The sequence below is a fragment of the Amborella trichopoda genome, chromosome 10 (genome assembly GCF_054954075.1).
Source record: "Amborella trichopoda isolate Santa Cruz 75 chromosome 10, AtrichopodaSantaCruz75HAP2 v2.0, whole genome shotgun sequence".
Lineage (NCBI taxonomy): Eukaryota > Viridiplantae > Streptophyta > Magnoliopsida > Amborellales > Amborellaceae > Amborella > Amborella trichopoda.
The window spans coordinates 2270797-2283022 of NC_142345.1; the positions used below are offsets into that span (position 1 = coordinate 2270797).

The 12226-nt window shown below is 35.0% G+C and overlaps 1 protein-coding gene across 2 annotated transcripts; it reads left to right on the forward strand.

The window, feature by feature from the left end:
- The first annotated feature begins 3680 nt into the window (after positions 1-3680).
- Positions 3681-9727, forward strand: LOC18427936 (heparanase-like protein 1). 2 transcript variants are annotated; one of them, XM_011622773.3, is made up of 10 exons: positions 3681-3965; positions 4050-4189; positions 4542-4578; positions 5167-5350; positions 5709-5857; positions 6639-6872; positions 7315-7504; positions 8396-8521; positions 8634-8733; positions 8985-9727. In XM_011622773.3, the coding sequence occupies exons 1-10, from the start codon at positions 3950-3952 to the stop codon at positions 9381-9383; spliced, it is 1575 nt and encodes a 524-aa protein (XP_011621075.1). In that variant the 5' UTR covers positions 3681-3949; the 3' UTR covers positions 9384-9727. The 2 variants fall into 2 exon arrangements, with proteins under 2 accessions (XP_011621075.1, XP_006837041.2); XM_006836978.4 differs by having other exon boundaries at positions 3681-4189.
- Positions 9728-12226: the final 2499 nt, after the last annotated feature.

Here is a 12226-nt window from a genome sequence, read left to right on the forward strand (position 1 = left end):
GGGGTAATTTATTCTCTCTTATTTGCAACGGACGATAGGGAACACATGTTTTGATCTTTTCATTTTTTCTATCGTTTTCGTAAAAAGGGTAACTCTAGAATCCCGACCTTCTCTCTGTAACAAGCTCTTTCCTCTAGTCAATTTTTTGTATAACTAACCTCACAATGAGTCTCGTCTTTGCTAAGAGTCTCGTCTTTGCTAAGATGCCACATTTAAGCCCTAAAGATACCACATTCATTTTTTTATACAAAGGTAAACAGTTTCAAAAAAAAAATTACAACTACCACTAATATTCAAGCCTTAAATATACCATATTCAAATCAATCTCTATTCATTTAGATAAATTTAACAAAGTGGATAATCAATATTGAGAAACAGATACACATGAATTCAATTTATTCTCTCTGATCAATTTATTCTCTCTTATTTAAATCTTCAATATACGCACGAAGAATCTATCTAGCCACGAAAGGAATGTTACATAATATAAGTCATCAACAATTTACTTAAATAAATTTCACAAAAGTTAAATTACATGTGGGATCAAAGAAAAAACCATCTAGAAACCACTAACCTGATTTAATTTTTAATTTTATAGAGAGGACAATAATTTATTTTTTATTTTTACAATAATAAACTCTCTTTCGTACCTGTGAGCTGATTTAGGGCTAAAACCAAGCTCCATTACTTCAGCATGGTTTGAGGGAGCCTGGTTTGAGGGGTAAATCCTGAAGAGAGAGAGAGAGAGAGAGAGAGAGAGAGAGAGAGAGAGAGAGCACCACAGCCTGGTCTTTTACCACCTATGATGGGTAAAAAAACCATTAACCGATTTAATTTTTATTTTTATAGAGAGGACAGTAATTTATTTTTTATTTTTATAATAGTAAACTCTCTTTCGTACCTATGGGCTGATTTAGGGTTAAAATCGAGCTCGATTGTTTCTACCTGGTTTGAGGGGTAAATCGTGAAGAGAGAGAGAGCAACAAAGCATGGTTTTTTACCACCTATAATGGGTAAATCATGAGAGAGAGAGAGAGCGCAAGTGAAGAATGGGTAAATAGTGAGAGAAAGAGAGAAAGCGCCAGTGATAATGGGTAAATCGTGAGAGAGAAAGAGTGATGGCTAAATCATGAGAGAGCGCGCTGGGTCAACCGTGATAAATCATGAGAGAGAGCACCAGTGAAGACAATGAAGAGAGAGAGCGCCGGTGAAGGCAATGAAGAGAGTGGTGAAGACAGTGAAGAGAGTAGTGAAGAAAGTGAAGAGAGAGAGAGAGCGAAAGTGAAAAGTAAAAAATGTAGGGTAAAGGAGAGGTAGTATGGTCCTTATTTTTGTACTTTTTTTAGGTGGGGGGAGGGGGGAGGGGTATTTGATAGGAAAGATGGGTTTTTAAAAAGAAAAAAGTTTATATAAGGTTGCAACCTTGAAAATGTTGTTTTAATGTTGAAAAAACCTTCTAATCGATCATCTCGACCAATGGTTTAAAAAACGGATCGGTGACCCGGATCGGGCTTCCAAAAAATCGATCCGGATCGGCGAATCGGCGATCCCGATCGGGAATCGGGTGAATCGGTCAGAATAAAGCTTAAAAAATATTCGAAAAAATTATTAAAATTCATTATAAATATTGGTTTTTAGGAATTCAATAAAAAATGAGGGTACTCCATTAAGAATTTTCATGTTTTTGAATGAATATGCGAATATTGATATGTTCCTTCCCTGCATGAACCGCCATTCAGCATTTAATTTACAGTATTTCGTGCTCATCCCTACACTGTTACTGTTGGGACTCGATATGTGAATAATATGGCTGGGATAGGGTGGCCTCAGAATCATCATCTCTCTCGTTTTCTCTTTGAATAATATGGATTAAAAAAAAAAAAACAAATTTTTAAAACAATCGATCATGGATTAAAAAAAAAATCACAAATTTTCAAAAAATTCTATCATGGATTACAAAAAAAAATTCGATCATGGATTAAACAAAAAAAATCACAAATTTTCAAAAAATTCAATCATGGATTACATAAAATTCGATCATGGATTACATAAAATTCGATCATGGATTACATAAAATTCGATCATGGATTACAAAAAAAAACAAACAAAAAAAAACAAAAAATTCAATCGTGGATTACAAAAAAAGAAAAAAATAGTTCAATCATGGATTACAAAAAATTCAATCATGGATTACAAAAAACTCTATCATGGGTTACAAAAAAAAGCACAAAACAAAAAATTCAATCATGGATTACAAAAAAAAAAACAAACATTTCGATCATGGATTACAAAAAAAAAACAAACATTTCGATCATGTATTACAAAACATTCGATCATGGATTACAAAAAATTCTATCATGGGTTACAAAAAAAAAAAAAAAACAAAAAAGTCGATCATGGATTACAAGAAAAGAAAACAAACATTTCGATCATGGATTACAAAAAATTCTATTATGGGTTACAAAAAACCAAAAAATTCGATCATGGATTACAAAAAAACAAAAACAATTCGATCATGGATTACAAAAAAATCGATCAAGTATTACAAAAAAATCTATCATGGATTACAAAAAATACAAAAAAAAAAAAAAAAAAAAAAAAAAAAAAAAAAAAAAAAACAAACAAACAAACCGTACGGAATCGCCGATTCACTGTTCGGACTCGCCGATTCCGTACAGTGAATCGGCGATTCACTGTACAGAATCGTCCGGTTCTCTCTAGAACCGGACGATTTCCGATTTTTGGGCGATCCGGTCCCCTTTTCACGATTTCCGAGTCGACTCGGCGTTTTTTAAAACGCTGATCTCGACAATGAGATGTATGAATATAAAAAAAAAAAAAAATTGAGTCTCGAAAATAGTTCACCTTGCAACACATTATCTAAACCGTCTATTTTCAAGCTTTTCATATATTTATAGATCTATTTGATTTTAACCATTTTTGGAATTTAAAATTTTCTAATTAGGTATGAAAATAGATTTTAAGATAATACTAAAAAAAATTTATAATAAAATTACATGTTAATAAAAGTTTAAGGTGTGATATTGGGGAGGGGTAAGTTGATAGAATAGTTGTATGTTAGGGTTTTTTTTGTAATTTTCCCAATTGCACCTTTTGAAAAAAAAGATCGTGAGGAAAGTATATTGGGGAGGGGTAGGTTGATAGAACAGTTGTATGTTAGGGTTTTTTTTGTAATTTTCCCTTTCTATTTATCTTGTACAGTTCAGACTTCATAATTTATTTATTTTTTTCATAAATTTTTTCTATTATCTTGTATAGTGCAGGCTTCATATGGGGTGGCTATTCTTTATCCTTTTTTTTTTTTTTTTTCTTTTATTCTTTTCTCATTGATGGCTTCCTGGTTTGAGAAGCAAAGCAAAGCAATGGTTCTGGTTTCTCATTCAATGGGGTTTGTTAGATTCTATCAAAACCCAACAACCCCAACAACAAAAAAAGTCATGGAATTTGGTTTAAGCAATACCTCACTAATCTCCTGTTAAAGACCTATTAAGGGACAAAAACCAAGTTTGAATCAAAATTAACAGAGATTCCAGAAAGAGACAAAGTGTGCTGTCTCTGTTGTCTTTTTGACATGGGTCTTTCTCATCTTCTTCTGTAGTGGAGGAAGAGGCCCAAAGGTGGCTCTTTTTCGGAGAGAGAGAGCTGCATGGGTCTTTCTCATCTTTTCTTGTAGGAGTAGTGTCCCAAATCTTGCTCTTTTAGAGAGAGAGAGGAGAGAGGAGAGAGAGAGGTCTATTGATTTGGAGATCCATACCTCACTTGGTGGGAGCCAGTCTGTTATTGGCTCTGAAGTCTGGAAAAGTCCGAGTCTTATGGGCCAAAGTTTTTGTTTTGAGACTTAAACCATTTGAGGTTCCAGACCCAATATCTGAGTTCTGGGTTTTCTATATTCTTAGCTGAAATTCAGCTGGTTTTCCCAGTTTTATCAATGTTTGTTAATGTTGGTAAGCTGAGATTTATAATGGGGCTCTGGTTTTTTCTCTTTCTTGTAAATTCTGTTCCTCTAAGATTAGCGCATGAACTTGTAGAAACGGGAATTACAGTTAAGGGAGATTCGGTTATTGCTAAAAATGGCGATAATTTCATCTGTGCAACTCTGGATTGGTGGCCGGAAACTAAATGTAACTATGATCAATGTCCTTGGGGACAAGCCTCTGTTCTGAATCTGGTAAAGTTTTTTGAGACTCTGTGCTGTTTATATCTTTGAAATTTTCCATTTCCATTTTCACTTTCTTCTTAAAATAGTTATTTATTTAGATTCTTTTTTTTTCTTGGTTTCTTTTTCGTTACTGCCATTGTATTGACAACAAAAATGGTCTAAATTTTTGGAATTACATCCATCTAGAAATTATAATGAAAAACTTTTATGGGGGTAAATGTGATAATGAAAATTTTGCCTTTATTCTTTTTTTTGAAACACTTTCTTCTCCAAATACACAGTTGGGTATTTTTTATTATTGATAATTCAAATTTTGCTTTTACTTTATCACTGCATGCTGAAATTTCTGAGTTTTTTTCAGGACCTGAATAATTCTCTTCTTGCCAAGGCCATCAAAGGTATGCGCATATTTTTCTTATCTTTTTTTTTTTTTTTTAATCACACTACGTTTTGCTGTTTTCCTGATCAGTATCAGTGTTGCTACATCAGTCTTATCAGTATGGAGGTGGTTTATATAAGAATATTTTAGAAAATATATTCTATATTGCCTTCTCTTCTACTGAAAAATAGGAACATGGGCTTATATAATATTCACGATAATCAATAAAACTCTCTCTCTCTCTGGGAAAAATTGTAATTTGTTAATGCAGGGTTTTAAAAATCGTGGATCCTAATTGGATTCCATACCTCATTGGGAGGAATCTGCCTTATGGTCCATTTGCATTGTTCCCTTTCTTTTATGTTTGTTTGATGATTCAAGTCATCAAACAAACATGTTATAGATGGGGAAGACGATCTATGCAATTTTTTTTTTATTTCCAAATTTTTAAAATTTTCGGCTTGATGCCGTTTTGGCCGATCTGGTTGCCCTATCCTGATCGGTGCCATGGAGGGCTGATCCAGACAACCGATCTTTATGTCAAAACCCTACTTAATAGTGTTTCATAAAGCATACATTTTTAATTGGTTATATCATTCCATTTCAGCTTTTAATCCTCTGAGGATTAGGATTGGAGGGTCTTTGCAAGATCAAGTTCTGTATGATGTGGGAGATTTGAAATCTCCATGCCTCCCATTTGAAAGGAAGTCAGATGGCTTGTTTGGTTTCTCTAGTGGTTGTCTGTCCATGGATAGATGGGATGAACTCAACGAATTCTTAAGTAGGACTGGGTATGTATTTCATTATGTGAAAAATGAACTTATATTTCATTATTTGGAAATGAATATAGCTTCTTGGAGAAATAATAAATATTTATTTTGAGAAACAATAAAACTTTGAAATGATACAATTATTTGGAACTTGTGGTCATGAGAATTATTTACCTAAAAGAGTAATATTTGTTACTCTATACTTATAAAATGGTTACTTGTCAAATAATAGATGAGCCTCAGTGATCTAAAAGAACCCCAAAGGGGCTTCATCCAACATTTGACTTAGAACCATCAATATACAATGAAAAGAAATGGCAAAAGAACCTTAATATGGAATTTTGGAACAATTATGAACAATTTGGTCGGCTGGTTGCAGAGCAATTATAACTTTTGGCCTGAATGCGCTCTATGGAAGGCATCATAGTTCAACGAATGTGTGGTATGGCCCTTGGGACTCCTCGAATGCTCGTGATCTCATGAAATACACCATTGCCAAAGGCTACCAAGTCGACTCTTGGGAATTCGGTACTTAACATTCTCATAGCAGCCCTCAAAACCCTTCAAACCAATATTCAATCATGTTTCTTTGCATGTATGTACATATTTATTATGCATGTTCACAAAGACATATCTGTGTGAATGTATCTATGTTTGTCATGTGTGATTAACAAGCACCGGGATAATGGATCCTATAAGAACTCCAAAGTTGTACTTATGTGAGATGGGTGCCACTCAAGAATCCCCAGTACCTTAACCCATATTTTAGTACCATTCAATATGTATGTGTAGTTTCCTAAACTTTGCATGGTTGGTATAATCCCAACAATAGGAACACAATTGCTTGCGTTCTTGTTATGCTAGCAACTGATAAATGGCATGGTGGGGACTTCAAATGCTGGACCATTCATTACTAAGCAATCATATATGAATCATGGGACTGCATCGATGCAGTCTTATTAGAAAGTTCGCTCTATGAGTACATCCACCCATAAATGCAAGCTTATATATTTATGTATGTCAAGTTCAATGTATACATGAATGCATGTTATGTCTATATGTTATACTACATATGCGCACATGTATGAATGCGCACATGCATGTCTATATGTATGTATGTGAGTGTGGGTGTGTATGTATGTATGTGTGCGTCTGTGTATGCATGTGTGTATGCATTTATGTAGCATGTGAGATCATTGTAGCTCATTGGTATGGCGTTTTGAGCCTAAAAGTTTTGTTTGAGGTTGAATATCATACACTTATGGATATGCTTTCTTGTTCATTAGACTATCTTTTGCTGGGTGAACAGGAAATGAGTTGAGTGGACCTGGTGTTTCTGCGCGCGTGAGTGCAAAGCAGTATGGACAAGACTTGATCAACCTCAAAGCTCTAATCGATCAATTATATGAGAATTCATCGTCTAGACCATTAGTAATAGCACCAGGAGGTTTCTTCTATCCTAATTGGTTTACAGAACTTCTCCATACGTCAGGTCCAGGAGTCCTGAATGTCATTACTCACCATATATATAATCTCGGTCCAGGTGAGGGAGGCGAAAATGTTGGCTTTTACTTTGCCGAAAAAAAAAGAGTTTTGGTTATCTTCCATATACATTTTTGGGGAAGTATATGGATGAGCTGTGAAAAACCATAGTCTGTTGGGATCACCCCCGCTCAATGAAATGATGGATGGCGATGAAGATTGGGGGGCCACAAAAACGATCTTGATGTTGGATCCCACTATCCAACTGGCACACTATCATTTCTTGGGCAACGATTACACTAATGGACTATGGTTTTCCATCATTCGAATGTTACTTGTTTTTTCTTTTGTTGAACATTATTTACTAAGATGGATTTGAGCCCAAAACTTTATGATTGCAGCAATAATTACCTTCCAATTGAATAATGGTCTTGAACCCAAGTTATCTTCCATATTCGCATAAGACCATTAACTGGAATACTTGTCTAAAATTGTTCTCTCAGGTAGCGACCCCAATCTAGTGAACAAGATATTGAATCCAGCACACCTGAGCCAAATATCTCAGACATTTAGAGATGTTTGGCTCACTATAAAAAACTCTGGCCCTTGGGCAACACCTTGGGTTGGTGAAGCAGGCGGTGCTTACAACAGTGGTGGTCGAGATGTCTCTGACACCTTTGTGAACAGTTTCTGGTGAGAATTGCTTTGTTTTTAATGCCTCTTTGAAATTCTTTTTCAGGGGAAATTTATCACAACAAACCTAAAATATCAACTATTCTAACTCATGATTATGTGTCCTTTGATGGGATTTATGGAAGTAAATCAAAAGAAATAGGTGAGATGTTATATAATTCATCTCTTGGGTGCTTTTTGGTAAAGTCAATTTTTTCCCCCTTGGATTTTAGTAGTTAAGATGGAATTCGTTTGATCCTAATGCATATAGTGAATGGATAAATATATATATTTAAGGAAAGCACAAGATAACATGACTACTCACCGCCAGAAATTAAAAGCACATTATAAGTGTTTCTCTGTCTTATTCCTTGAGTACCTAGCAGAGAGAAAAGGTTACCTATTATAACTTGAAGTTTATTTTTCAGAATTCTATTTAGACCATCGTGCAGGCCTGGATATTGCTAAGAACATCGCTAAGGCATCAATTTTCTGAAATTTTCTATATATTTCCAAAGTATCAGATATTGATGCCGTACCTAATTTCTAAGTACCATGCATCACTTATCTGTAAAGTGGGAGGAAGAAGTTCTGATGGCAACTAATATATGAGAGAGAGAGAGAGAGAGAGGGGGGACATACTAACCTGGAAACAGAGGACCTAGAAACTGGAGTCTCTAAGACTGGGGGGTCATTCCAAATAAGATATCCTGCTTGCTACATATCTTGTTACATCTACATGTTTTTAAAATACATAAGGAGTAGAACAGCACACTGAACTTCTCTTGAGAAACTGTGTTTCTTACAGTCCAATATTGATAGCAAGATAATAATCTTCTCTAAATTGCTCACTGCAAGATAACAATCTTTCTTATTCTAAAATGTAAACGAACGTGTCCTGATGTAATGCAGGTACTTAGATCAGCTAGGAATGTCATCTATATACCATACAAAGGCTTACTGCAGGCAAAGTTTGATTGGTGGAAACTATGGTCTCCTAGACAGACCAACTTTTGAACCGAATCCTGACTACTATAGGCAAGTGGATACTTTATCTCTATGTTATTAATCAAGATTCAAGGTTTTCATGCTTTCAGGGAGAAACCCAACTGGTTTTTTCATCTTTTGAATTGTTTGAACTTCCTAATAGCGCATTGTTGTGGCATCGACTGATGGGAAAAGGAGTGCTCGCTGCTAAATTTGATGGTTCACCGTACTTACGAACATATGCCCACTGTTCTAAATCGACAGTAAGAAGTCTCAGTCCCACCTTCTCCCATATGTAGTACTCTATTTTATGTGCAATTAAAGTCGTATTAAAAAGAAAGTAGTCAAGTTGATCAGATTTCTTCTTCTCTCATCAAAATATTGTGACCCAATAAATCACATGAGAAAAAAGTAGCAGAATTTTATTGTTAAATAAAAAAGAAGTCGCTAAGTTCAATCACATTCCTTCTCGATCTCCTTAAACCATACTCACCCAAAATTATTTTTCTGTTAGATGGGGGTTACACTTCTCTTGATCAATATGAGCAATTCTACAAGATTCAATATCATGGTAGAGAATGAAGTGAACGATGATATAAGATTGGAAGTCAAGACAGATAAAGGAGATCGATCTTTTGTGGATAGAGTCAAGAAAAGCTTTTCATGGATCGGGAAGAGAGCTTCAGATGAGCAACTACATAGGCAAGAGTACCATTTAACACCAAAAGATGGGTACCTTAAAAGCAGAACTATGCTTCTTAATGGGAATCCTTTGGAGCTCACAGACTATGGAGACATACCCAACTTGGATCGTGTTCTTGTTGATGCGGAGTTACCAATTTCTATTGCTCCTTTATCTATTGCCTTTGTCAACATGCCACATTTTGAGGCAGAAGCTTGTTCTGATCACTAATCAGTCCAGTGTTCCCATAAACTTGGAAACAACCTACTCTCTCCCTTCCCCACCCCCCAAAGGAAAAAAAGCATACGACTGCTTTGGAGATTTATGATAAGTAATGCCCAATTGTATAATCAATGTATTCGGGTTGAAGTATCAAATTGATTTTGAGTGCATTATACAATGTAATTCCACGTTCAAATTTATAGCCAGTATCTCTCTCTCTCTCTCTCGCCGAAACTTAGGATGGCTTGAGAGACGTACTAAGGTTGTTAGCAATAATGCAGCTTGAATCGGCAATGTATTTATGCAATCTTTGTGAATCGGCAATTTATTTATGCAATCTTTTTTTGGGGCTATTTGTATGGGCTCTACGGGGACAAGCTTCAAAGGTTTGAACCTTTGACCTCTCACACCCAAACCCTTATGTCGATCACCAATCCATAACCCAAGCAAAAGCACTACATTTATTTTGTAATCTGAAAATCCAGATGATTATGGTTCAATGTAGTTTCTTTCAAGATCGTCATCGTCAAAGTCTGTTCCAACTAATTGGAGTCGGTTACATGAATTTCGACCTACCATTCTGCTCTATTAAATATCATACTCTCAATGAGGGTATAAGTCTCCATATCTTTTTTCACTGCTTCCAACCATGTTAGTTTCTTCTTCTAACATCTGAACTGTATAAAAGTTAAAAGTTTGATGACTCTCTCTCTTTAAAATACGTGATTGCTTTCGAAATGAGAAGTTGTCAGTGACATGTTACTTCGTCCAGACAATGTACAAATACTAATAGATCAAATAAATTAACCTTGAGCTTCGTAAGTGTGCATTTTGCCCAACATTTTAAGTTTTTTAGCTACATATAAAGCTTTTAGGTGGATATCTTGGATTTGATTATGTTTTATTTGAAATGAAAGATTAGAAGTCTCAGACCATCTGATGACAAAACTTAAAATGTTGGGCAAAAAAAAGAGTAAATAAACGAGAGCAATGATGTGAATGTTTAGCAAATAAAGAACGAGAAAAAAACAATCAACAACAAGCCAAGAATAAGCAAGGAAGAAATAATGCAACAAGAACATAAAGATTTTACATGGTTTGTCATACATGGTTTGTCACAAAGCCCCTCTTTCAACAATTTTCTCTCTCTACACCCAAGGTTTCCCTTATGTCCCCAATCTTTTTGGACTCCTAACTCTATCTTTTATTATGTGACTCACATACCTCCTAACCAAATAGGACCACCCAAAATTAGTTATTAGGAAACCCAATTAGATAGGAAACTTCCAACTAACTAGAAAACCATAGAGAAAAACTCCAAATAAAATGCATCCCAAGCCAAAATATCACAAGTACCGTCTCTTCCTGGACCATCGCAAGTGAAATTATAACCAAAATCTTTGTTATCTAACATTAACTTGGAACCATATGCATCTAAAGGACATTTTACTAAGATCAATGGAGATGTATGCAAACCTAGAATAATAACATGAAGAACCAAAAAATGCTATTAAAAAGGGAAAAAAAAAAATTTTCTTGTGAGGGATTCACAACAACTTAACGAATCTCCACCTTTGCTTGAAGTGGAGTATTTTTTAGAAAAAAACAAAAAAAAGAGAAAAAACAAAGTTTCAGGAGGGGAAGGGAGGGGAGGGGAGGGGTGGGTGAGGGGTAAAGGAAGCTATACCTTGGGGGTAAACCTCTCTTAGTTCCATAAAAGAAATGATGCCCCTTATTTTTTCCAATAGTAGACCTTTTCAAAATAATTCTTTTTAAAAGGGAAAAGTGTATATAGAGCCGATGCTCTAAACAATCAAATTAGAGCCTACCCAAAAAATTTCACTAGAAGCGGTTGTTTTGATGCCCAAACATCCTCAAATTGATCATCTCATCATCAAGATGCATGAATATGAGAAAAAAATAGATTTCAAGTTTTGGAAATAATGCATTTTCTAACGCATTTTTTGACCATCAATTTTCAAGATTTCATAGATCTGTCGATCTACACTATTTTTGAAGCTTTAAACTTTATAAATAAAGATGAAAATACATTTTAAAGCTATCACAACGATTCTTAGAATTGAAACCACATTTCTCGACACTACTTGAAGGTAGGCTCTAATTTGATTGTTTAGAGTCTATGCTCTATACAAATCACACCCTTTTAAAATAGCCAACATATTTCATGCTCTAGCAGGAGCATATTGTCCCATCTACACCCTCAGGTAATATCTAATGTACAAGTAATTTTGGAATACTAAATTGTGGGGATGTAACTTTGCCAACCTATAGACGAACCTCATCATCATCTGAGAACTATTTGGAGTGGGTCTATGAATTATATTCATCCATTCCAATCTATCAAGGGTCATATGCTCAAGTAGAACATAAGTCACTATATAACTTTTCTTACTGTTTCCATCCATATCTTTTGAGGCCTTCCTCTTGCCTTTTTAGGACCGTCCACTTGAATCAAATCACCTCTCCTTACTGGTGTTATTCTAACTTGATGATGCACATGATTAGACCACTTAAGTCTACTTTCCTTCATTTTATCGCCTATTGAAACTACCCTAAAGTTTCATTGAATATATTCATTGTGAATTCTAGCATTTGTAGTCTTGCCACTCATTTAGATCAACATGTCACATCAGCTACACACATTCTAAGGATATGTTGTTTTATGACCACCCAACATTCCATCCTATAAAGCATGGCTGGTCTTACAACTGTCCTATAGAACTTTCTCTTCAGTTTCATTGGTATCCAACGATCACATAGGACTCCAGAAGCATATCTTCAGTTCGTCCACTCAACTCTAATTCTATGAGCAACATCTTCTTTAGTATCTT